This window comes from Papio anubis, chromosome 16 (assembly GCF_008728515.1).
Source record: "Papio anubis isolate 15944 chromosome 16, Panubis1.0, whole genome shotgun sequence".
In the NCBI taxonomy this organism is placed as follows: domain Eukaryota; kingdom Metazoa; phylum Chordata; class Mammalia; order Primates; family Cercopithecidae; genus Papio; species Papio anubis.
The window spans coordinates 22,415,899-22,443,558 of record NC_044991.1 but is presented as its reverse complement, the minus strand read 5'-3'; the positions used below and the strand labels follow the sequence as shown (position 1 = coordinate 22,443,558).

Sequence of the window (27,660 nt, the reverse complement as noted above, 5' to 3'; positions counted from 1 at the left end):
TTTTATATTTTGCCCACAGTTTATAATTGTTATGTGGCCGTGCTGATATAAGTGACTTTGCCAGAAGCAGAATCTTCTTTCCTTTGTGTAGCTACAGGGGATAAAAATGATCCTAATATAAATAGCATAAACTATATAAAAATGAAAGTACTCTATGATTCACATTGCTGCACTTTTTGTCTTCTGATCAAAGAGTCAATGTACAAGAGACTATGGAAGCACTATCCAACAGAACTTTCTAAGATGACAAAAAAAATTTTCTGTGCTATCGAATATGGCCGCTACTAGCCACATTAGTCTATTTTTGCACTTAAAATGTGATTATTGTGATTGGGAAACCAAATTTTTTACTTTATTTAATTTAATATAACCACCTGTGGCTAACAGCTACTACGTTGGGCAATCCAGCTCTAACAATCGTGTAATCTGGTCTTCCTGTTTTACAGGTAATGAACCAGCAGCCCAAAGAGCTTCCACAAGAGGCCTGTCCATGACAGAAGGCCTCTAGTGGCAAAACCAGGTTTTGAATTTAGATCTCCTAATTCTTAATCTCAAGTTGCTTCTACTCTACATATGAAGAGACTACAAAACATTATGACTGACAGAGGAGAATGAAAAATATAATAGATGGAGTGATGATAAAGTAGAACTTCGAAAATTACAGTTGGAAAAGATGAAACAGCTGAGGACAGAATGATTTGCAAACATATCATACATTACACGTACATATACATATATTCCCCAGATGTACAATTTCTTTTGAGGTGGTAATTATTTTATCAGCAGAAGAAAAAGAGCTTTTTATAACTCATTACAGGCCCAAAAAGTCAGTCTCAGCCTATTTATAATACAAAGTACAAAGAACACCATCAAGAAATTGATGTCCTGTCTCCATTCTTCACAAGCATCTACTTTCCAAGTCCTACAGTCTTCAGGGATTTGAGAGTTACTGTTTAGCAATCCTATTTGTTTCTCAAAAGCCTGTAAGATACACACCCCAGAAAAGTTGCCAAGCCTTCCCCTCATGAACTCAATACTCCCTATGAGGATTTGTTTCTCTGCTAAAATGGAATGCTTTTTACCTTTTAACCCACTCTCCTGTACTATTAGAAGTAAAATAATTACCTCAACTACATTCTTTCTCTCTTACACACACACACACACACACACACACACACGCCACAAGCCTTTGTATGGATTTCATATTAGCATTATTGCAAATTATATAATAAAGCACATAGTATAGAAAATGTCTGCAAAAAGGTCCAAGAAAAATAGCATTGTTTTCAGAGAAAGTGCTGTGGTCAGGATGATGTCATCAAAAATCATCTAATTAATTTCCTGTAGCTACATCCTAAAGGAAATCCAGAAGGCTCAATTTTCTCACAAAGTAGTCTTTTCTTTTGGTCAGTAACTGTTCATGCAAACCCACAGGTGTCAAATTGATAATCATTATGATTCACCTTTATTCTTCACTATCACAAAAAAATGAAATTTCATTTTAAAAGATTTTTCATGTGAAACGCATCATCAGAATATAAAAAGTATCCTTTCTTTTAGAGATAGGGTTTCACCATGTTGCTCAGACTGGCCTTGAACTCCTGGCTCAAACAATTCTCTCACCTTAGTCTCCCAAGTAGTTGAGACTATAGGCGCATGCCACTACATCTCGTTGGAAGTATCCTTGTTGAATGTGAATTTTAGATTTTAGTTACTAGGAGCAAAGTAACTGCAGAAATGACCAGATGATTAAACTGAGTTGGTATTTACTACTCAACTTTATACAACAACTTCTCCAGCTCTGAGTAAAATAAAGATTATCACTCATAAGAACCAAGGAGAGGAGAGCACTTTTTACCTACTACCACCCTCAATGTTCTTCCTGCAGACCAACAGGCATTTATCATGACTGGCCTGGAATACCATAGGAAGTTTGCCAGGAGATGTGAGTTTCAAGGGCAAGAATGATGGCTTATTCATCTTTATATCCAAAGGCATTACAGCACCTGGTACATAGTAAGCACAAACATGTTGAATGGATAAATGGATGAGATTATTAAAATAAATAAACTGTGCCCCTTTTCAACCAGAAGCTCCCAATTCTACAGTGGGGAGAAGAACACCATTACAAACAAGTATATGGGAAGTACTGTAACTAAGGGATCACCAAGGGCCACAGTTTCTCAATCAATTTGAAAAAACAAACTAACAGATTGATATCAAGTGCTAAGGTGTTTAGAGCAGCCTTTCTGGTGAGCAATTTGGGTAAATCTTTTAATTTAAAATATGTACTAGATATGACACCAAAAGCATAGATAACAAATTAAAAATAAGCAAATGGGACTACATCACACAAAAAGCTTCTGTGGCCAGGCATGGTGGCTCACGCCTGTAATCCCAGCACTTTGGGAGGCCAAGGCGGGCGGATCACGAGGTCAGGAGATCGAGACCATCCTGCTAACATGGTGAAACTTCGTCTCTACCAAAAAAAAATACAAAAAAAAATTAACTGGGCATGGTGGCGGACGCCTGTAGTCCCAGCTACTCGGGAGGCTGAGGCAGGAGAATGGCGTGAACCTGGGAGGTGGAGCTTGCAGTGAGCCGAGATCATGCCACTGCACTCCAGCCTAGGCAACAGAGTGAGCGTCTCAAAAAAAAAAAAAAAAAAAAAAAAAGAAAGAAAGAAAAGAAAAGAAAATAGACATTCCTCAAAAAATTTAAGAAGAGCTACATTATGATCCAGCAATTCCACTTCTGAGTATATATCCAAAGCAAATGAAATCAATGTCGAAGATATGTCTGAACTCCATTCACTGAAGCATTATTCATAATAGCCAAGATATGGAAACAACCTAAGTGTCTGTCAGATGTATAGATTCAGAAAACATTTTGTGTGCGTGTGTGTGTGTGTACAGACCAACATACATATACACACATACATACAAAAAATATATGTACAATGAAATATTATTCAGCCATAAAAGAAAGAAATCCTGCCATTTGTGAGACAGTAGAGATGACTCTGAAGTACATTATGCTAAGTGACATAAGCCAGAAGGACATATACTATATGATTTTACTTACACGAAATTCCACTTATACGTGGAACTTTTAAAAAGTCAAACTCATAGAAGCAGATAGTAGAACAGAGGTTGCCAAGGCTTGGGGTGAGGGAAATGGGGAGATGTTGGTCAAATAGTACAAACCTTCAGTTATAAGATAAATAAGTTCTGGGGACTGTAACACACAGTATGGTGACTATAGTTAATAATACTCTATTGTTTACTTAAAATTTGCTAAAATAATAGATCTTAAGTGTCCTCACCACCCCAACACATATAAATTATAACTAAGTACGACACTTAATTGTTAATCAATTTGATTATGGTCATTTCACAATGTATACATATATAAAACAATCACATTGTACACCTTGAATACATACAATTTGTATTCCGTAATTATACTTCAATAAGGCTGAATACAATTTTTTAAATAATATAATGTACAAGACACCTGTTGACCCAGGAATCCCACTTCTCAGATGCTATTCTAGTTCTAAATGTATACAAAGAGACTTATATATGGTCTTTTTCACTGCAACCACGTTTGTAATGGCAAGAAAACAACAACAAGAAAACCAAAACAACTCCCTGAATTTCAACAGTGGACAAATGGTGCACCCATAATACATACTAGTACACAGAAGTTCAAAACAATGTAGTTGATCCATGTGTGCTGACATGAAAAGAGGTTCAAGATTATTAAGTAAAAAAATCATTTGAAGAACAATATCACATTCCCATTTATGAAAAATAAAACAATACATTTTTATACATGTATATTTAAATCCATAGAAGGTGGGCTAGAACCCCACTAATAGAAAAATAATATGTCATAAATATAATTTAAACTTTCTAGTAATCCATGAAAATGTAAAAAGTAAAATTAATTTTAATAACACATTTAAATCCAATATAGCCAAAATATTATCACTATATTAAACAATATAAAAAATTAATAATGAGATACTTTACATTCTTTTTGTTCATTCTAAGCCTTGAATTCCAGAGCATATTTTACATTTACAGCACATCTCAATTCAAACTACCCACATTTTAAATGCTCAATAGCCACATGTGGAAGTAGCTACCACAATGAGCAGTATAAATCTAGGAGAATGCACTTCAAACTGGTAACAGTGGTTATTTCTGGAAAAGACAGTTTTTAAATCTTTTACATCAATAACTAACTCATACATTACTTATGGAATGATAAAACTAGAACAATAAAAAAAACAAGTAGCATGGGAATACAGATGGCTGAGCAAATAACACTGTTCCCAGGGTTGCTGAATCTCCGGATCAAGGAAGGGAATCAGGGAAAAATAAAATTTAAAAATACCATTTACAATAGTGAGCTAAGCACACACACACACACACACACACCCCTACCTAAGGATAAAATTAAGAAACTATATGTAATAGTTCTACACTGAAAAGAATAAAACACTGCTGGAAGAAATTCTACAAGGCCTAAATAAATGGAAAAATATACCATGTTTATGGAATATAAAATTAAAATATATTCATAGATTCAACGCTATCCCAGTCAAAATTCCAGCAGGATGTTTAAGCAGAGGAAAGGAGAACTGACAAGCTAATTCTAAGATACACATATATGTAAAGAACCTGGAATATCTTCAGCAATCTTGAAGTAGAACAAAGCTATAAAAATTACATTATCAAGTATCCAGATTCATTAAAAAACTACAATAACTAGGCAGTTTACTATTGTCATAAAGATAGACAAAATTATTAACAGAGCAGAGTCTTTATATGTATACCATATATCTTACTTACGACAAAAGTAACATGCAGTACAGTCTCATGAATATAGAGTGCTGGGTCAACTGGATATCCATGTGGGAAAAAAACATGAACTTTGATTTCTACCTCAACGCAAACAAGTTAATTCCAAGTGGCAGTAAATCTAAATGCAATGACCTTGGGATACACAAACATTTTCTTAAACAAGACACAAAAGGCTCTAATAAACAAAAGTATTGATAAATCGGACTTAACTAACATTTGATAAGATATTAGGTAGAGAAGATGAGAATTGAGAAAGACAGCTTCAATGTGGTAGAAATGACAACTAAACCTGAAAAAGGAAAATGTTGCTAAGGAGGCAAAGATGAGGTCTTCTATGTAGAGACCAGAAAGAGTAAAGGTACAGAAGGGTAAAAGCAGAAGGTCAGTAGACTTGCATAAACAGATTAAAAGGTGTACAATATTCAGAGCAGTTGAAGAAAAGTAATAAGAAAAGGTTATGAAGGGGTTTGTACTTTATCCTAGAGAGAAAAGGAAGCTGTCAAAGGCTAAATTTAAGCACGCTTTTTCTGATGACGTAATTCATGATCAGAACTAAATTTTAGAAGGATAACTCAAAGAGCTTATAGAAGATGGACTAGATCAAGAAGAAACTAGAATTAGGACAAGGTTAAAACAGGGCTTCACAAATTAGAATAGTTACATGTCCCAGTGTGACAAGAGGTATGCAAAGCTATCTAATAAAATCTACAGCACTTTTTCCAGGAGTATCTTGTTTACTTGAATATTTAGGGAAAAACAACTTCACACTAAAACAAACACTGATATAATGTAGTCATATGCAATATTCATCAGAGTAATTTAAATAACGACAGCAATAACATCAATAATAACAATAGCATCCCTTTTGCATCCTAATTATGTCTAAGGCACTATCCTCATCAAGCGCTTTATGTGAACTCATTTAATTCTCACAACAATAAGCAAAATAGATACGATAAGAATCACTTCCTCCATTAAACTACACATAGAGTTATTTGCTCACATGCGTGTTTCCATATACCTTTTCCTTTTTACTTTTTAAATTTTGTAATTAAGGTTTAACAATTCTTTACATTGCTGATGATATAACTTGATATAACCACTTCGGAAAACTGGCAAAACTTCCTAAATCTAAACATCATATGTATGAACAAATACCTAATAGAAATAAGTGCTGATGCTCATCAAAAGATATTCACAAAAATTTTACAGCAGCATTTTTATAACAGCTCCAAAATGGAAACAACTCATGAGTCCATCAGTACACTTAAAAGAGTTGTACAGGCCAGGCGCAGTGGTTCACGTCTGTAAGCCTAGCAACTTTGGGAGGCCGAAGCAGGTGGATCACGAGGTCAAGAGATCAAGACCACTCTGGCTAACACAGTAAAACCCTGTCTCTACTAAAAAATACAAAAAAAAATTAGCCGGGCGTGGTGGCGGGTGCCTGTAGTCCCAGCTACTTGGGAGCCTGAGGCAGCAGAATGGCGTGAACCCGGAAGGCGGAGCTTGCAGTGAGCCAAGATAACACTACTGCACTCCAGTCTGGGCAACAGAGCGAGACTCCGTTTCAAAAAAAAAAAAAAAAAGTTATATAATTTTTAGGTCACATGGTAATAAGTGGCAGAGCCAAAACTCAAGCCCAACTTCGTTGAATATCTAATTTCACACTCTCAACCACTATCCTATATTGGAAAGAAATTATCTACTCATGGCAGCAGCTTCAGACTTTGCTCATAGACCCAAATAGTACACATCCTTTCTCCTCCACTTGCATAAGAATATCTATTAAAAGGTGTGGAAAGTTCTGAGAGGAGGGTACTGCAACAGTCTAGGTAAAAGAGATGGGAGGAGACAGGAAAGAGATTTTTAATACAGAAAGAAGAGAATCAAGTAACCAACCAAACATGAGAGTGAGGGGAGGAGGTAGTTTGGGCAACAGGACAGTGCTGAATGCAGAAATAGGCACAAATTGAGGGCTCAATCAACAGAGTTGAAGGTACGTATCCAGGAGGCAGATGAGAGTATGAAGCTCAAGAGACAAATCAGACTGATAAAAAATACTTTGGAGTTACCAGCATATTTGTATATCAGATTTCCTGAATAGAGAACACTATCTCCAATACTATGTAATTTATGTACCCTTCTGACAATTAATATTAACTCACAGGAGGGCCTCTGTGGGGTAAGCAAAATTAATTTTGAAACCATTAAAGTAGATAGAAGGTTAGCCAGAATAGAAAAATCTTGTGGAGAAGATACCACCTCCCCTATTAAGCATTTGAGAGCAACAGTAGAAAAGAAAACCTATTAAGCTGCATTGGTGTGCCTGTAGTCCCAGTCACTCAGGGACTGAGGCCTGACGCCAGGAGTTTAAGGCCACAGTGTACTATGCTCACACTTGTGAATAGCCACTGCACTACAGCCTGAGCAATGTAGCAAGAACTCTGACTTTAAAAAACAATAAAATTAAAATAAATTTTTTTTTGGCCAGGCACAGTGGCTCATGCCCATAATCCCAACACTTTGGGAGGCCAAGGCAGGTGGATCACCTGAGGTCAGGAGAGTGAGACCAGCCTGGCCAACATGGTGAAACCCTGTCTCTACTAAAAATAAAAATTAGCTGGGCATGGTGGTGCACACCTGTAATTCCAGCTATTTGGGAGGCTGAGGCAGGAGAATCGCTTGAACCTGGGAGACAGAGGTTGCAGTGAGCCGAGATGGCGCCATTGCACTCCAGCCTGGACGACAGAGCGAGACCCCATCTCAAAAAAAAATATTTTTTTTTTAAAGAAAACCTACTGCTTTTCAAAGGTAGGTAGACAAACTACTTTCAGGCTGCTATCTAGCTACTTTGGAAAATCCTAAAACTTATTATAGCCAAAGATGCAAGAGGCAGAAAGATGCAGTTTCGTATCCTTTCCACTCATAGCATTTACAGTATTAATTTTTGCTTCAAAAGGCAGTGTACTGTATTTTATTTCACTATCAAAATGATGCAAAAGGGCAAATAAGGTATAATTTAGGGTCACAGGTACAATGTAAGAATAGGATAATCATAAAATCTGTATTACCTGAACTTTTTGTATTGAAGATGGTATGACTGCTGTTTGGGAGTGTTCTCAAAGTTCTAATTAGCACAATCATTAAGAGGAAAAAATCAGGAGTGTAACATAAGAACATAAATGTACAAAATTATCATTATCTTCAAATAATTCACATTACAAGGGAATCAACAAAAAATTATGCACTAATATAAGATAATTTTCATATGGCCAGTGACAAAACATGCAAGATAAACACCTTTCCTATATACCATCAATAACTATTTTTTTTAAAAAAATCACAATGAGGGCCTGGCGTGGTTACTCATGTCTATAACCCCAGCACTTTGTGAGGCCAAGGTGAGAGAACTGCTTGAGCCAGGACTTCAAGACCAGCCTAGGCAACATAGTGAGACCTTGCTCTACAAAAAATTTTCTCAAATTAGCCAGGCATGGTGGCCTGTGCCTGTAGTCCCAGCTACTTGGGAGGCTGAGGTGGGAGGATCAATTGAGCCCAGGAGGTCAAGGCTGCAGTGAGCCATGATTGTACCACTGCACTCCAGCCTGAGTGACCTTGTCTCAAAAAAAAAACATACACACACACAATGAAAAATATCTCATTTCCAATAAGATACATGAAGTGTATAGCAAAAAAAAAACTCCTTAAAAATGTAGATCAGTGAGGGGACATGTAAGAATAAATGGAGAGACAGACCAGGCAACTAAACGGAAGACTGACTATTAAAAAGACATCAATTTATTCATAAGTAATATGAAAATTCCATACAATTCCAATAGACACCCCAATGAATCATTCTCTAAAATCTAACAGAATGATTTTAAAGTTCATTTATGGGGTAAGGGGACAAGAATATCCTAGACATTAAAAAAAAAGAATAAAGGTATAGGACTTCTCTAGCAAATATAATGTATTACAGGGCAATAATAATTAAAACTGTGTGTTATTAGAACACAAAGTGCCTAACAGCTCAGTGGGATGACACAGCAATGCCCAGAATCAGACCAATACAAAATAACCAATACCACTATAGAAGAAAATAGGTTAAGAGTATTATAGTTCTTTATAAAGGAAATAGAAGCATAAAGCTCTTTATAAAAGAAATTTTAAAAAACAGTCAACCCAAATAGTGATCAAAGAAATGCAAATTAACACAATAAGATATCACCGTTTTCTTAACCTATTAAATTGACTTTTTGGTTTTAATATTAATGCCCAGTGTTGGCCAGTGAAGGGAAATGAAACCTCTGATACATTGCTGATAGGCCTGAAACAGATGCAGCTTTCCTGGGAGCAATTAGCAATAGGTATAAGAAGCCTTACTATGTTTATTCCAAACCAGCCCACTTCTAATAATTTAACTAAAGGAAATGATAAGAGATGTGTTTAAAGATTTACCTACAAGGATATTTTTCCAGATTTTATAATACCAAAGCTTTTGAAACAACCTAAATATATAACAATACGAAAATAGATGAAATGAATTATGAGAAAGTCATAAGAATTTCAGTAGAAAATAGAATGAAGAAATGTGTTATAAGTGGAAAAACATAAGTGCAAAAAGTTATAAAACAGCACTCCAAGAGGATTTCCATTTTGGTTTGAATATATATAAACAATCATAATTACATATATGACTAAAAGAGCATACCAAAAATGTTAACAGTATGGTAGGCTTATAATTACTTATTTTTAATCATTATGTAATTGGATAAAACTAATAAATATTAACTTTTTTTCTTGGAGACAGGATCTCTCTCTGTTGCCCGGACTGGAGCACAGTGGTGCGAACTTGGCCCACTGCAACCTTGGCTTCCCAGGCTCAAGCAATCCTCTCACCTCAACCTCCTGAGTTGCTGGGATTACAGGCATGTGTCACCATACTCAACTAATTTTTGTATTTTTTGCAGAGACCAGGTTTCACTATGTTGCCCAAGGTGGTCTCAAACTCCTGGGCTCCAGTAATCTGCCCACCTCGGCCTCCAACTCCTGGGCTCAAGTAATCTGCCCACCTTGGCCTCCCAAAGTGCTGGGATTACAGGCATGAGCCACTGTACCAACACTATATTAACTTTTATAAAAAACAAGATTCTGTGACTATATTGAATAGGATTGTGGTAAATATCTGATCTTTGCTAAAGCCACAAACCCTCTTATCACTCAGCAAAACATGATTGATACGCTAACCAGAGTTTAGGATCACATTTCAAGTTTCACCTGTTTCACAAAGCTTCCTCAAGTTTCTACCAGTCTCTACCCCTCTAGAATTCCAGAATTTCAGCAGTGATTAAGAGGGCATTCATCATTTATTGTTGAAACAATGTTTTAACATTTTCATGTATTAAAGCTTGCCTCAAAAAGAAAGTAAGTCCCTCAAAGGGAGTAACCCCACACCACACTACCCAGACCTTGAACCCTAAGCACAGTATTAGGTGCCTTATGAGAAGACATCACACTTAACTGAATTAAATCTCAGAATGGCCAACTAAAACTCTGAACCTAGATAAAATACATATTGCTAAAATAGTTTCCTTTAGATATTTTGTACATTCCTGTATGTTCTAAACCAATATTAACTCCAGTCTTAATAATTGGTGGCTGGTTTCAGGGATACAGAGATAAAAATTTCCAGTAAAACATGGGCAGGTAAGCAGCAGCAATCAAAAACAACCTTAAAAATTAGAGAAATGCCCTTGTTCACTGCAGCATTATTCACAATAACCAAGATATGGAAACAACCTAAGTATCTATCAAGAAATGAAAGTGTAAAGAAGTTATAGCTCACACACACAGACACATATGTATACTGGAATGTTATTCAGCCTTAAAAAAGAAGGAAATCCTGACATTTGCAACAACATGGATGAACTTGGAGAATATCATGTTAAGTGAAATAGGCCAGACACAGAAAGAAAATTACTACATGATCTCACTTATATATGGAGTCTAAAGTAGCTGAATTCATACAAGCAGAGCATAGACAGAATGGTGGTTACCAGTGGGGGTTGAGGGAGAGGAATGGGAAGATGTTGGTTAAACAGTATACAGTTTCAGATATGTAGGGTAAGTAAGTTCTAGAGCTCTAATGTATACCAGGAAGCTACAGTTAATAAATCATATTGTATACTTAAAATTCACTAAAAGATTAGATCTCAAATGTTCCCCCCCTCCAACAGAAAGTTAAAAAGAATTACTGAATGCTTACTATGTATCAGATACAGGAAATAAATTTAAGAACAAAAAAACTAAGAAAAATACATTAATTTCTCATGAAAATGAATGGTACTTTATAATTCCTGGGCAAACACAATAGAAGAAACACAGTGAGAAAAGGGGAAATTCCATAGGTTAGTCAAGGAATCAGATAAATATGGGCTAAACAGGAGGAACAACTCAGGAGGCCTCTGAAATAGTTGAACTATCTATGGCTGACAACCCAAATGGGCCACTGTGAAAAGGGAATGGCCAGAAGAGGTTGATTATTAAGTCTTAATAATCAGAAATTTTGAGGAGAATATTATTAAGCTTAGAAAAGGAATTTGGTAGCTGGACATTCTCTCCTCACACAAGGGAAAAAAGAAATTCTCCTCAGTGGGAATTTTAAATCAGCCCTGCAGTCTATTACTTATACATAAGGAGAATATCCCAACATACAGGCTTGTGAACTACTACAGTAATGGTTATGCAAACGGCAATTTTGGAAGGGCAGAGGAGTGACTGTGGTAGGTGGCAAATCTAAGATGGCTAGGTTTGGGGAAGGAATGGGTACCAGTATTACCTTAGGGTCCCTTCCATCCTCATAATTCAGTGATTTCTTAATAACATATTGTACAGCAGAGGTTATAAAACACGATATAAATTACACTATTGAGAAGAGGGAAGGCAGAAATATTTCATTCCTCCTGTTTAACATCTATGATATTACCCATTTAAAAGTCTTTTCACCCTCTGTATTAATTGGGCTAATACATATACCTTGAAGGTTAGGAAAAAAAGAGTATAAATGCAGCCCTTGCCTTCCCCCCACTCCCTGTGACAGAGTCTTGCTCTGTCACCCAGGCTGGAGTGCAGTGGCGCAATCTCGGCTCACTGCAACCTCCACCTCCCAGGTTGAAGCAATTCTCCTGCCTCAGCCTCCCGAGTAGCTGGGATTACAGGCACCCACCACCAAGCCCAGCTAATTTTTGTATTTTAAGTAGAGACAGGGTTTCACCATGTTGGCCAGGCTGGTCTTCAACTCCTGACCTCGTGATCCGCCCACCTCAGCCTCACAAAGTGCTGGGATTACAGGTGTGAACCACCGTGCCCGGCCAGCTCTTGACATATTTATAGCAATCTATCCCTTCACTAAATGGACCTATCTGGACAACTATGCTGTTTTAGTTCTTAAACCTGGCTCTCACTTCTTAATGCCATTAGTATATCTGTCTCTAGAAGTGTGATCTCTCATTTCACTCCCTGAACATCAAGAAATCAGATCATCTGGCTTATAAGAATTGTTTGTAATGTTAGAGTTAATTGGGCAATAAGAAAAGTGTTCAGGTAACTCTTTAGAGAATAAAATTGCCCAAAATCCGCGGCCCTTTAATAGTCTGTTTTGATGGTTTTCAAAGGCTTTTCTTCCCCAATTCCTTCCTAGTGCGTGACCATGTTCCTGAGACATGAAGTTGCTGGATCATTTAAACAATACAATTAATCTTTATAAGGTCCCATAGTAGAATTCTTAGATGTAAACGTGACTAAACATATTTCTCAACACATAGATTGATTTATAAACTTATTGTTGCCTCTGCTATTAACCTTCTCTTCCTTATTAATAATATTATAATAAAAGCTATCATTTATGGAATTCCTTTGTGGAATGCCATTATGGAAATCCTGGCACCATGCTGGGCACTTTACATATATTATTTGTAATCCTACCACAACTGTGTTTGGAATAAATAGAATAATCATTTCCTGAATGAGAAAACGGAGGAAAAAAAGAAGAGTTGTTATAACTACCCCCAAGATCCCACAGCCAGGAAGTACTGCAGCTGGGATTTAAATCTGGGTCTATCTGACACCAAACCTCACCTTTCCACTCTGCAGACACTCTCTAATCATGTTACATCTACTGAATATTAACTCTTTGAGGATATTATGGTTCATCTCCTTAATAAAGACTACAATGATATTTCTTTACCATTATGATTCAGATATCTCAATCAAACTCAATATGCTTCTGAGTTGAAAATCCACCGAAGCAACAATGTAAACAGTTTGTGGTAATAATATCTGATCTAAAAAAAAGCAATGTTTGCTTTTTACAATTTAATGAGTATGGCATAATGATATAGCTTTTTTCTAATTTTACATAAACTTATGCACATTTGAAGAAAATAAGAACAATGCATCTGACAAAGCTGTTAGATCGCGAGGTCAAGAACAAAGTCTTATCTATTTCTATATATACAAGGACTATGCTTGGATATACAGAACACTCAATTGTTGATGAAAAACAGAATTAGTAAGTCTCAAGTAATACTTTCTTCTGAAAGAAATATGTTAAGATACCTGAAACAGTTTTTTTTGTTTTTTGTTTTTTTTTAAACAGAAAATAGAGCTCCACATTTCCAAAAGAAAAAAAAAAGTTTTTGGTCTGCAGATAAACTTCCTACCTCTCGATCTTTGAGTTTCATGGCGAGTACCAACTGATGCCTGTGGTTAGTGAGAGCCTCCCGGTAATTTCCTTTGGAGAAGAATGCAGAGCCCAGATTCCCATGAGCTCGGCATTCTCCTGTCTGGTCACCTGGATTGAATTGACAAAATAAAAAAAAGAATTTCTTTAAATTAATAATGTTATTTATAATATATAATGGTCATCTTAATTTAAGAGACACAGATTTATTAGCTAAAAAGTATTTGTTTCTTCCACAAGACCCTATGTGGGGAGTTATTGTCCTAGAATTTAAATCTCTGGATAACAATTGCTATTATTGTCATAACATATAACTGCAGACAGGGACTTAGGTGTCTTGGAAACAAAAGGTTAAAGACCTTAACACAAACTAGCTGCTGTTTGAGTCCTCATTGCCTTGCTAATGACTTTTGATTCTAAACAACCATCGGCTTGTTGGTTCAGTCATTTGAATCCAAACCTACAAGAAAATATCTTTACAAGTATGCTGGTGGCAGATTCATCATATCCCTTCTGTTACTCCAATCCTATAAGTCCTTGAATAATCACCATAATGACCATCATAATCATAAGCCATACTTATTTTACAAATGAGAAAACTGGGTCACAGAGAGGTTAAGAAACTTGCCCCAAATCACAAAGCTAGTAAGTGGCAGAGCCAGGATTCTAAACCCAGTAGTCAGGCTCCATAGTTTACATTCTTAACCTCTACACTATACTATCTCCTTCAACAAAATGATGATGCATCCTAATGAAGGAAAAAATTAAAACTACAATGAAAGATTCACCCAACAATGTTATCATTTGACACATTTTGTAAGCCCAAATCTCTGAAGAGGGCAATGAGTATGTTATTCCACATCTCTTGGCCTTTTGGGAGTATTGGCACCTTGTTATATGAGAAAGCTGTAAAGACCTGAACAGTCTAAAACAGAGACTGTTCTAGGGGCACTCACTTTTTTTCTTTACTTTTTTTTTTTTTTTTAAGAGACAGGGTTTTGCTCTGTTGCCCAGGCTGGAGTGCAGTAGCATTATCATAGCTAAGTGTAACCTTGAATGCCTGGGCTCAAGCAATCCTCCCACCTCAGCCTGTAGAGAAGCTAAGACACAGGTACACCATACCCAGCTATTTTTTTTTCCTTTTTTTTTTTTTTTTTTTCTTTTTTAGAAACAGGATCTCACTATGTTGCCCAGGGTGGTCTCAAATTCCTGGCCTTAAGCAATCCTCTCAAAGCACTGGGATTACAGGTGTGAGCAACCAGGCCATCACTTTTCATTGCATATTATTCTCATTCATGTCATGTTACTCAGCTTTCTTTGTTCCCTTTCTGCTCCGATATAGAGAAGAGAAGCATCACTCTACCTAAGGTTTTGGCTACATCCAAGTCCTGCTGCATATATCCAGTGCTCTTCTCTGTATTTCCAAGAGACCAGTAAGCACTGCTCAGGGCAGAGAAAACAGAACCTCTCAGTTTGAGGCTGCAGGTGCCAATCTTCAGTGCAGCTTCTAAGACAACCACGGAGGCCCCATGATGGCCAGCTGTCAGAAGTTCCTGCCCAACCACAGACACTACCACAAAGGGACTCTTGTCCAGTTTCATTTTCTGAAGCTGCTGATAAGTAGGCTCGAGGGAGTCTGAAAATAAATAACAATAACATAACAGGATAATGTAGGATGATACAAAAACAATCTTTTCTAATATGCTCTAGAAACAAATGTTTATCATACCTTTTGTGGCTTATTTCAAGTATAAACTCTTCAACCTTTATTCTAGCACCACCCTAACTGTCCACTTATCTCATATGACTAGTATCACAAACCCCAGTCCAGTAATTTCCTTCTCCTCTCTCTTGCATGTATATGTCTTATCCTCTCTTTTGGCCTTTGTGATTATGATGTGCCACTTTCCCTGAATAGTTCCCTCTCCTCTGTCCTGTTCCCCTCTCAAAATATTACAGGCACATGCCTCAAGTCCCACTTGTACTGGGAATATCCCCAGGTACTCTGGCATACATTAATTTGTGTATCCAAGCCTGTGCTGAATTTTAATAGTATTGCACAGTTTGGTCATTAACTATTTTAGAATTGTTCCACATGTATTAATTTTTTAAATATTTTTCCAGCTAAATCTAAATACTGCTGTAGGACTATCTATTACAACTCCATAGCAAGTGGCACAATGTGGGTACTCAGAAAACTCATCATGAACACAGGTGAAAGCCCCTAACATGTCTGGCATTTGATAAGAGGTTTGTCTGTGACAGGTCTTGCTCCATCACCCAGGCTGGAGTGCAGTGGCATAATCTTGGCTCACTGCAGGCTCAACCTTCTAGACTCAAGTAAATCCTTCTACCTCGGCCTCCCAAGTAGCTAGGACCACAGGCACACACCATCATCCGTGGCTAATTTTAAAAAATATTTGGGAGAGAGGAGGTCTCATTACGTTGCTCAAGCTGGTGTCAAACTCCTCGGCTCAAGCAATCCTCCCACCTCAACCTCCCAAAGTGCTGACATTACTGGTGTGAGTTACCATGCCCAGGCTGATAAACTTGAATCTGCATGACAGATTAATAAACCCTGTAAATATTTTTTCCTAGAAGATGCAATAAAAGAAGTTCTCCCAAGAAAACCTTTGTCATTCTCACTGGTAACCCAGTATCCACTGCTGCTTCTGAGACCAGAGCCTCCCACTAAAAGAATATTATCCATTTTTGTTTGCAGTCATAAATGAAACCATAAAGAAATCATCTGAATTTATTTATTAAGATGGAAGATAAAATTAATGTTGGTCTCATTTTATTTTCATATGGTATTAAAAGAACACAGACGGGGTCAGTAAGCCACAGGAGATTTTTTTCCCATTTGAAGCTAAGTTTGAATGTAGATTACCTCCAAGCTCCTTCTCGCAATTCTTCTTTTCTTTAAAGACAACTGCAGAGGTATTAATGATAGCCCTACAATAAGATGGCACTTATAAAGCATTTATTATTAGCTTTCCTGAAAAACTATTTCACATTAGTTTTTCCACTATGCACACGTAAAAAAATAATAATAATAAAAATAAACTATAAAAGGGGCGGTCTCTTTAAATCTTGAGTCTTCTAGCCACCAGTACTGCATTAAAATGCGATTTTTACAATTTATGACTGTGAATCTAAACTCTCAACTAAAAAGCTCTCGTCTGAATCAACACTGCCACAGAAACCTTGAAACCTGAAAACCTGTGGGTGCGTAAAGCATGTTTTCCTTCAATCAGATCACTAACAGAGAACAAAGAACATTTTTACAACTGTCAATATTCAAGCTGTGCAGAGTACTGGTAAACACCAGCTAACCAATGGGGTTAAGTACAGGCACAAGAACCCAGGAATTGCTAGAATAAAAAAGAACAATACCATAATGAAATATTGTGAGCAGAATTTTGGTAGTGTCTGCTGATGAGTTTGGCAGTCAATGTTGATCACATTAGCATGCCACTGGCCAATTAGCAGAAACAAAAATAATAGAATTTTAGAGTTGAAAAGACTTTTAAAATATGCTCTCTTAGAAATGAAGAATCTGAGTATTTAAGTGACTTACCCAAAGTTGGAAAGCTTGGGACACAGCCAAGATAAGAACACACTGCAGGGCTCTAAGCCCAGGTTCTGTAATATCACACCAGGCAAGATTCTTGGTTGCTAGCAACATACACCACTCTTGGCTGCTTGTAAGCAGAAAAGAAACAACTGAGTGACTACTGGGAAAGGTAGAAAACCAGCCCTCCAGATCCACAGTCAAAATCATACCACAAAAGCTGCCTGGTGAAGGCAACATAACCATTGCAACCAAACACAGGACACCATAGCTTACAATGCTCCTCCCCACACCACCTCACTGAATGCCACCCTTGGAAAATGAGTGTCACCATTGCCACTTCCACCACCAGAACAAATTCTGTGCTATCCTTTCTTCTTTGAACCTTTAGCTCCTGATTCAAGGATGGGGTCCCAGCTGCTAGGGAGAATGGGAAAATTAGGATCTGACGCTTTCAGCTTTTATTATAGATGGCAGAAGCAGAAGTATATGATGGAGAATTCCCTAAACTGACAGCCCAAATTGACTGATGGCTAGCAAAGACACTATGCTTTACTTGGTGATATTTTTTCCCATAGCAACCACAGCTAAGTTAGAGAAACAGTCATCTAATTGAGCCTCTAAAATTACACAACAATGGTAGAAAGAAGAGTGAACACTGCCACAGAAATAAATATCTGGAAAATTCCCAAAAGAGAAAGAAATATTTAATTGTACAAATTTTCACTAGATGAAAATGAAACTGATGAAAGAGAAGTAGAAGATAAAATTTCCCTTCTCAGTATATAGGAAATACACTTCAAAAGATAAATTATAGTGCAAAGATCAATACAAGGCTAATATACAAAACATGCTACACGAGTTTGGAAAAGGGAGGGATTATCAAGGGCAACTGGAAAGCTTCACGGAAGCAGAACTTGATCTCTTGAATAAAGAGTAGGGCTTAGGTAAGTCTTTGCTATTTTCTGAGAGTAGAAGGTATTTTATGAAGAAGATTTGTCCTAACAGAAGTGCCAAGAGAAGATAGATACATGAAATGACACGGACTGCTTGAACTGACCAAAGAATATTTGTAGGGAAGGAAGTTGATGTGAAATAATGGGGAAAACACTGAGCTAAATACATACAGACACCTGTATTTAAAAGTCACATAGCCTCAGTCTCTCACTTGGTCAAATGTATAGGTTGTAACTGTGGTGATTGTTACACAAATCTATTCATGTATATACGTATGTCTATGTGTACAGATATATACACACAAAAGTCCACTTCACTGTATATAAATTAAAAATTTTTTTAATATCAAATTTCTCTGCTTGGGCTGCAATTATGTCTCATTGGTCCACACCCACAATTAAAAGCTCTAGATATACAAGTGGTAAGATAAGTTTTCTAAATGTGTAGGTGATCACTACAATTATTTCCAACTCTATTATTCTAATTCCTATTTTAGAGTAAACTTGGGCTACTAGCAAAGGGACTAATTTTGTGATTTTATCAGTCTAGGTGAAACGGAGCTTTGGCAGCCCATAGCTATTAAGATGTTTTTCTTTCTAGAGTCTATGGAGATAATAGATGAAATAGGCAATGTCAAACCAACTCCATAAGAACATAAAGCCCTTTGCAACATCAATTCATCAACCATTAAGTGTTTTTGAAAGGTAAAGGCTTTAAAGTTTTAAGATGAACAAAATCATATTTCCTAACATTTGAAGAGCTTGTAGGAATGTAGCAGAGGCTAATAATAAACAAAATCACACTCAACTAAGAGATATACTGTATTTCATCAGTTCTGAGGTGCATATTTATTCACATATTAACAGTCCCTGAATTTGGGATATAATACCTCTGAACTCAACAATGCTATGAAATGGTATGTCACTTTTATATCTAAAGGGGCCTAAAAGAGCTCTTTCAGAATACATAAAAATATATGTTATCATAATAGTCGGTAGTTTTTTTCTTTCTTTGTAATACATAAAATAATGAGGCCAAGCATGGTGGCTCACACCTGTAATCCCAGAACGTTGGGAGCCAAGGCCAACGGCCCAGGAGTTCAAGATCAGCCTAGGAAACATAGTGAAACCCTATCGCTATAAAAAATACAAAAATTAGCTGGGTGTAGTGGCACAGACCTACAGTCCCAGCTATTCAGGAGGCTGAGGTGGGAGGATCACCTGAGCCCGGGAAGGTTCAAGGCTGCAGTGAGCCATGACAATGCCACTGTACTCCAGCCTAGGTGGCAGAGTGAGATCCTGTCTCAAAAATAATAATAATAACTTTTAATCCAGAGTTCTTAGAAGTGGTAAAATGTGCTATAGGACCCCAAAAGAGAAAGATGTTATTAACTCTATCAGGTTAGGTCTGGGAAGGCTTCCCAAAGGAAATGGCACCTGAATAGAAATCAGAGACGTAAGAAACCATAGTGTTTTCTAGGAACTGCAGGTAGTTTTAGTTGAGAATATCTGGATATAAGAAGGAAAGAGAGGCAAGATCTTTTCTACTAAGGCTTGAGAGAAACTTCTCCAGTGAGTGCTCATAAAGAGGACCTTAGGTACTAGGTAGTGTTCGTTCCACATCCACACCACTATGCCTGCCCTAAACATAAGGGCAATTAGTACTGCTGCTACTTCCACTCCTCAGTGAGAAGAATGGCACCACGCTGCAGAGGAAAAGGCATCCTACAGAGGCCTGCCTTTAGATGCTAGTTCTTGACTTTCAAAACAACATTAGGAGAGAGATATTATAATTTCTCTCTACAGATATAGACTGAAGTATAGAGAAAGGAAGCAATCTTGCTCAGCCAATGGACTGGCAAATGGCAGTGCTGGAATTAGATTCCAATCTTTTGGGGGAAGAAGTTTATGTTTTTGCGTTTTGGTTTTTGTTTTTTGTTTTTTTGAGATGGAGTCTCACTCTGTGTGTCACCCAAGCTGGTGTACAGGGGCACGATCTCAGCTCACTGCAACCTCCGCCTCCCGGGTTCAAGCGATTCTCCTGCCTCAGCCTCCTGAGTAGCTAGGATTACAGGTGCCCGAGCCTATGTTTTTAAGAAGGAAGACTCCTGTGAAAAGTGACTCCCACCTAAAAGAAAATCAGAGGGAATGAGCCCACTAAGGGTAGACAATTAGGCAAATAAAAGGTGAGTCACAACTTGACCCTGCAAGAAAAGCTTACACATTTAACAGGCATATTCCATCAGCACTTCATAAAATCAGCTTCCCTGGGTCCCCAGGAGCTGGTAGAAACACCACAACAGGTGATAGACCATAAATGTAATAGTTTTTGGATTGCCAAATTAACAGGAAGAGAGACAATATACACAAGAGGTTCTCAGCAAGAAGCAGCCCTAGCATCTTTAAAGAAACAAACAAAGGTAAACTCAATCTCACTTGGTAATTACATTAATAAATCCATGGTTGGCAGTAATAGTATGCTACAACAACCAAATTTGCTTAAATGTTTGTAAGATACCACAAACTGAAATTGCTGAAAGATTATCTAAAAAAAAGAAATAGAATATAGTAAAAGGATTACTTGAGAAATCATGTAAAAGAAAGTTTCAATTTATACTTATATTTATTTTATATTTTCATTAATGATTTAAGAGAAACACATCATGTAAAATAACGTAAGTATAGCCACAGGATAAAAGGGTTAGCTGATACCTGATTTGTGTGCATGAGCGAAACTAATAAACTAAAGTAAAACAGATTTAATTCAGTTAGAAATACAGGCGACAATAATCAAAAATCAAATGAGCATCAATGTGGAAAAATACAATGTATTTATATGGGGGAAAGGGTATATTAATATAGGTTGTCCCTGACTTAAAAAAAATAAAATCTTAAAACTTCCACAAAGACTAAACCACAGGAACACTGTGCAGGTCATAAGAGCTTTGTCTGCTTACAGAAGCACCAAGACCAGAAAGTTTTCTCTACTGCATTCAAGGATTACAAAACAGGCTGGTCTGAGTGCAATAGTAGTTACAACTAACTGATCACAACCAGTTACAGATTTATCCTGCTCCACTCTCACTGCTTCACTTGACTAGCCTTTAAAATACAAAATATATATATATATATAAACAACTGACATAACAGATCAGACGTATATGTAAAGTGACCCAAAGTGCACAGCTATGCAACAATGGCAAAACTTAGGAAGCTGCAGGAGGCTAAAAGTGGGCAGCAAACGATGAGAAATTTTGTCAATTACAACCATATGACAAAAAGAGAGGTCATTAAGATGTAGGATCATGCACAGAACAATACTGTGCAACGTAACATACTCCATAAATTGTTGATAAGAAAAGCCCACCTGGAATAGATACAGTGGTAAAGGCAATGCTAAAAATAAATGAGATAAATTAAATTGCCTTAAGGGAAGAGAAGAAGATACTGAAGCACTCCAGGCACCAGTAAGAAGTTGCTTTCTCCAGGTTCAGCCTTAGGTCAGTTACATAAGATGGGAAAGAACCTGGTAGAGAAAACCCTAAGGCAGCTCTGAGCTATTTCTAGCAGTGCAGGGACGATTTCCCTACATTTATCTAAATAGATCGCTTCAAAGGCAAAATGGTAAGTATGATTCTACTGATCTCAACACATTCACTCCAATATTCTAAGGCAGCAGCAGAAGCACCTCAGAATAAAGAAGTAATATCTTCATGAACTAAATAAAAAATGTTCCACATAAATTCCTTTTGGAGGGGTATAGGGAGAGAACAAGAAAAAACTAGAAAATGGAAAGGAGAGATAAAATGACTTTTTTCTTGTTGTCCATTCTGCCCCTGCTCCCTAAGCCCTGGAGCTCCAAAATGCATCTGCTCTAAGTCGGAGTTTATTTATTTATTTATTTAGAGATGGAGTCTCACTCTGTCACCCAGGCTGGAGTGCAGTGGCACGATCTCGGCTCACTGCAACCTCCGCCTCCCAGGTTCAAGCGATTCTCCTGCCCCAGCCTCCTGAATAGCTGGGAATTACAGGCATGTGCCACCACGCCCAGCTAATTTTTGTATTTTTAGTAGAGACGGGGTTTCAGCATGTTGGTCAGGTTGGTCTCAAACTCCTGACCTCATGATCTGCCCACCTCGGCCTTCCAAAGTGCTGGGATTACAGGTGTGAGCCAACATGCCTGGCCAGTCAGAGTTTATTAACAGCAGGTCCCTAGGAGGTTTCAGCCTGTGGCAAAATCTCAGCTTTGTAGAGTTTATAAAATCGCATGAAGAGAGGTTTTCTTAAGACTTTCTTCCTAAAATATGAAATCCCTGAATTTCAAGAAAATATTTTTTATAGCTATAAATTACCCAGAGACCAAATCAGTACCATTTAGTTTATCAAACTTTTATTTCGCACATACTTTGAGCCAAGTATAATACTAGCCAGTATATTAAAAATATCTAAGGCTGCAAACATTTTCAAAACTAGATAAAATGTTGAATGATGCCATCAAAAATTTTAGGTTCATTTTTCCATAAGAAAAATTCAAAAACATACCACTTCAGACTGAAAAAGAGAGTTCTGCTTGACATACCCTGATTAAAATGAATCATTATTAGCTGTCTACTGTCTACCATAAATCTGCCTCGGTGTCTCTATCACTCCCCAAAGACAGCAATTGCTATATATACTTTTAGTCAAATCTTCCCAAGAATTCATTCCTCAAAAATCAACATTCCTCAAAATGAAGCCAATCTGTTTTGGGCCTCAGAACTCCTCCAACCTCCACAGTACCATTTTCAATCCATTCTTTTGTTTATTCCAGAATATCAACCAGCGTAAATTAGAAGTAAGAACAGGGATAAAATATGTAAACTGGTATCTGTCTTGTTTCTTTCTTCTTTTAATTTTTAATGCTCCTCTGAAAAATTTGAGGCACAGCCTACAATTAGATGTGTATTTCTTTTATGAAATATAAGAATGCCAAATGTCTTCTCTTATTTGAGTATTTCTAGAAGGCATATATTGGTCCATCTGAGAAATCAATTTCCTACTAAAAGTGTTGTGGTTTAGAATTACAGAATTTCAGACTACAGAAAAACTATAAGGGTTTTTAAATAATCCTGAAATCCAGAGAAGTTGATCCATTTACCCATTGTCATACAGTTAGTGAAAAATTTAAGAATGTAATGTAGGTCCACAAACTTCTATGTGAGTGGCCCTTCTACCATACTATTCTGCCTCATTAACATCACTTGTTGGCAGTTATTCTTGATCTTCCTTGGTCTAAAATATCAAATCTTAGCTAATTCGATAACCTATCAGTTCTCTGTGCCTGAGCCTAAAGTCTTGGAAGGCTAGAAATCTTCTTCTTTAAATTAATGTTATACCAAGTACTTTTATCATATTTACCTCTCATGGGAGATTTCATGGCGGCTTCCACCATCCCCACCAGAAGCTGGAGACTCTTGGGGTCTTGAGCCAGTCCAGATGCAAAGGCTGCCAGGGCATCGGCATGACGTCCAAGGTACTGGAGGGCAACACCCTGTCGGAAGTATGCCTAGAAATAAAAGATATATAATGCATGTTTTGCCTGTGCTCCAACAAGACTGATGGTGATTCTTTACTAGAACAACAGGTCAGCAGAACGAAGATTGAGATGTACTTGATTTAAAAACCTAGTGAACAGTTCGTGATGAAATGAACTAACTTCTAACATCATAAGCATACTTTCATCAGGCAACTTCTACTTAAAATTTACATCTTTTCACTTCTAAGACACATCAATTTTATCACATTCTTTGATATTTATTCACATACTACTTTTATTGTTTTTGAACTATTTAAAAAATATTTCTTATCCCACCTTTAATGCCATAAGCTCCTCAGGACAGGGACATGAAGATTTCTTTATATCTCACCTAAGTATCTGGTACAGTGCAAAAATAAATGAGATGAATTCTACTTATTTTCTATTTCCCGCTCTTAAATAATTATAAAGGAACAAATCAGTGTGTGATTACTATTAAGATAATTTTAATAATGAGTAACACAACATGGCTACTTACTTTTAATGTGTTGTTTCAAACATAGTATTTCAAAGCAATTACCTATATGTGTGCTGTGCTTAGAAACCAAAAAAGGTTATTGTCCTTTGTATTCTTTAATTGAATTATTTTAAAAACTAGTATTATCAATTGTGATTATAGGAAAAGATTCCTCGTTCCAACTAACTGCAGAAAAGACCAGAGAATTAATAAGACATTTAAATATTTAAATTTTAGAATAGTTTTAAGAAACTGCCATTTGTTTTCTTTTCTCTTTTTCTTTCTTTTAATAGAGGGTCTCACTTTTTCAACCAGGCTTCAGTGCAGTTGCGCAATCCTAGCTTACTGCAGCCTTGAACTCCTGGGCTCAAGCAATCCTCCCACCTCAGCCTCCCAAAGTGCTGAGATTACAGGCGTAAGCCACTACATCCAGCCTGCAGTTTGTTTTCAAGTACACAGAGTAAAACCAAGCAGGTGACAAAGTGTTATTACCTGTATACAACCAGCAAATTAGGTGTGTACCTAATTAATACATGCAAATAACATATAATTAACATATTCATTGCTTATATGACAACATCTGCTTCTAAAATACCTGGTCTCCTATTCAACTGAAATTCTCTTACAATTCTGTTTATAACACAAACGTATTTTTTTCAGTCCAATATACTTAGAAATTGTTACAAATTGTATTCTTGGGATCTAAATGAAGTTTCAAACTCCTAAAACTATCACTCAATACAAAATACATAATTTAAAATTTTTATATTACAAATGCATATACACAGAGAGTGAAAAAGCACCTTTCATGTTTACAAGATATATTTACTTATCTTAATATTATAATGACTCTTTGAGGTAATTTAAGATAGGCAACACCATTCAGTGTTTCTATTAAAAAACAATCCATAAACAGAATGAATAATCAAATTATGACAGACTACTCAGGCTTCTATTAAAGTATCAGCAGCTGTTAAAACTCAGACCCCAGTAAGATAATAACCTATAAATGTACTTTCATTACTAATTCATAGGATCACTTCCCTTCACTGGACTCAGTCACTGTTTTAATCTTTAATGTGTTTACAAACAGTTTTTCATTACCTTTTTCAATTCACTTTTTAGGTAGTTTCTATATTCCAAGAGGCAAGAGTATATTCCAACTAAAAATAACTACAGTTTACATCACTACAGAAATGCTATATTAAAACTAAACTAAAAATATACATATTTGTATGTTTTTATATACAAAAATGCCGAATAACTGTAAACTTAACTAAGAGACACAAAAATGTCTTAGTTATTGATTTCACATATTATAAGAAAAAAAATCTTAAGTTAGTACCAATGAATTCTGATAACTTCTTACATATTTGAAGCAAAACATTGCTTACTTGAGAGGGCAACTGATTCTCCTGTCTGCCAAGTAAAACCACTGAAAAGTATGATTTATCTACCGCTAGGGAGGTAGCTAAAGTTCAGTGTTAAATGCAAGCTTTGGTCTCATGTTCACGCAGGAGCTCAAGGAGAATGTGCATGTTTTGTTTTCTTAGAACACTTACAAATTAGGTAAGAAAAGGTAAGACTGGACGATGCCTCCCACAATCTTGGTTTCCTTTCTTCAGGAAAATATTTTAAAAAGTGATATAGGAGAGAAGGGTCAAAGGTCATCTTTGGTCTTCCCTTATGCCCTTCCAGAGTCTCTAATCCAACTTTATAAGATTTTACCTGTTAAAAGCTTAGGGTTGTATCCCTCTAAAGATAGCATAAAGAGTACAGCTCTGACAACCCCCCTGCTCCAAACTCATAGAGTGGGGCTCTCCCAACATTTATCCATGCAATATTCATTACATGTACAAATGGCTGTTGAATAAAAATGAGTTGTTTATACTTTTGTGAGAGATACGTCACTATGGAGTTCAAGCTGATGATAAAACCTGATTGTGAGTTATTGAAATAGAATAAAGAGAATCCAATACAGTAATTGGCAAAGAGTTAAGCACCCAATAAAATTAGCTATTTTTGTTATTATTTAATGGGAAAAGAATCTTAATATAAACACATAATTATAGACTAACAGAATACAAGGGAGTCCAATAAATATTTTAAATATTTTAGCATTCAATATAATATTATTCCATTTCTATAACTGTCTCATTCATTCTTTCTCTTGTTCCATAAAAGACTATGAGCAATCAAGAAACTATATAATTGAGACTTCTCATTGCTATAAGGCTCCCAGACAAAATCTAAACCACCTGACTAAAATAAATTGGTATTACCAAGTTCTGAGCGAGATAACAGCCACCCATAGGCTTGCTAGCCTTCTCCAAAGCAAAGGTCAGGATGTGTTGAGATTCACAGCTGTTTATCCAAGCTTCAAGGAAATTGTCGTGACCTGCCAAGAGTGTATCTGCTTCTCCTTCTATGGGTTCCAGCTACTAATATTTATCTTATTATCACAGGTTTCACACAAAACCAATTCATCTGGGAGAAGTACTAATTTATACATAGAAAGGCAGAATAGGTGCAGCATGCCAAAGTTGGGATCTCCAGGGCAATGGTGAATACTTGGTGCCCAGTCAACATCAGATCATATACACACTTACTTCATGAACCCACCAACATACACCACATGCTGGTCATCGGTTTGGCAACATGGACTAACTGTTGAGAACACCTATACCCTAAGTACAATGATTTTAGGCTGAAGCTTTAGCCAAGAAGAAGAGAAACATATAGGGAGCTAGTAAATAAACTCGACTAAAGTGGGATGCCTAGATTTTCAAGTGCTCCATTCATTATTTTCTTGTTGGTCACCACAAATATACCACAGTGATTATTCCATGCATACTACTAGATGACTTCACAAATCATATAAAGACAACTGGATTACAAGAATAAGTTTCCATTACTTCTTTCTCTCAATTAACATTCCCTAAAAATCAACAGTGCCAGGCACCATGACACATAACACAAATTAAAAAAAAAAAAATGAGACTAGAGCACCCTCAAGATGCTCACAGTTGAGAGGGAAAAAATATAAAAAGCTCTAAGTGTCTTGACTGCTGACTGCAGTAAATGCTAACTAAAAGTAACTAATGTTGTAATATTTCAGAGGTAACAAAAATGTAATTAATGACCAAAGTATTTATGCCCTATTGTCAAAATTGTTAGTATTACTAGCATTTGCTTTTTACTAAATGGCATTTCTCTCACTCCAGAGGGTGAAAATAAAAACACTGAAAGACTAAATAAGTGAAACAGTAAACAATTCACTCTGCAAGTACCTCTGGAAGCAAGGAAAGACCTTTAGTCTTTACTTTCAACACATCATTCCTGGTTTAGAATTCCAAAATGTCACTGAACCAAACAATAACCTTACTCTCCCTTGGCCTAAATGAGTAATAAGGTAAACTACTATGTTCACAGTTACATGTGTATAACAACATATGTAATAAATACATGTAATATGTAATGATAT

At 36.6% G+C, this 27,660-nt stretch overlaps 1 protein-coding gene across 4 annotated transcripts in view; it reads right to left on the bottom strand.

Annotated features, from left to right (window-relative positions):
- Positions 1–27,660, bottom strand: part of TTC28 (tetratricopeptide repeat domain 28) — a 719,970-nt gene that overhangs the window by 318,126 nt on the left and 374,184 nt on the right. For all 4 annotated transcript variants that reach the window (XM_031656035.1, XM_031656036.1, XM_031656037.1 and 1 more), the window contains 3 exons: positions 23,542–23,689; positions 14,978–15,250; positions 13,595–13,725 (listed from right to left, as the gene is read on the bottom strand). In XM_031656035.1, the coding sequence (XP_031511895.1) occupies positions 13,595–13,725; positions 14,978–15,250; positions 23,542–23,689 (552 nt within the window). The remainder of the gene's footprint in view (positions 1–13,594; positions 13,726–14,977; positions 15,251–23,541; positions 23,690–27,660) is intronic.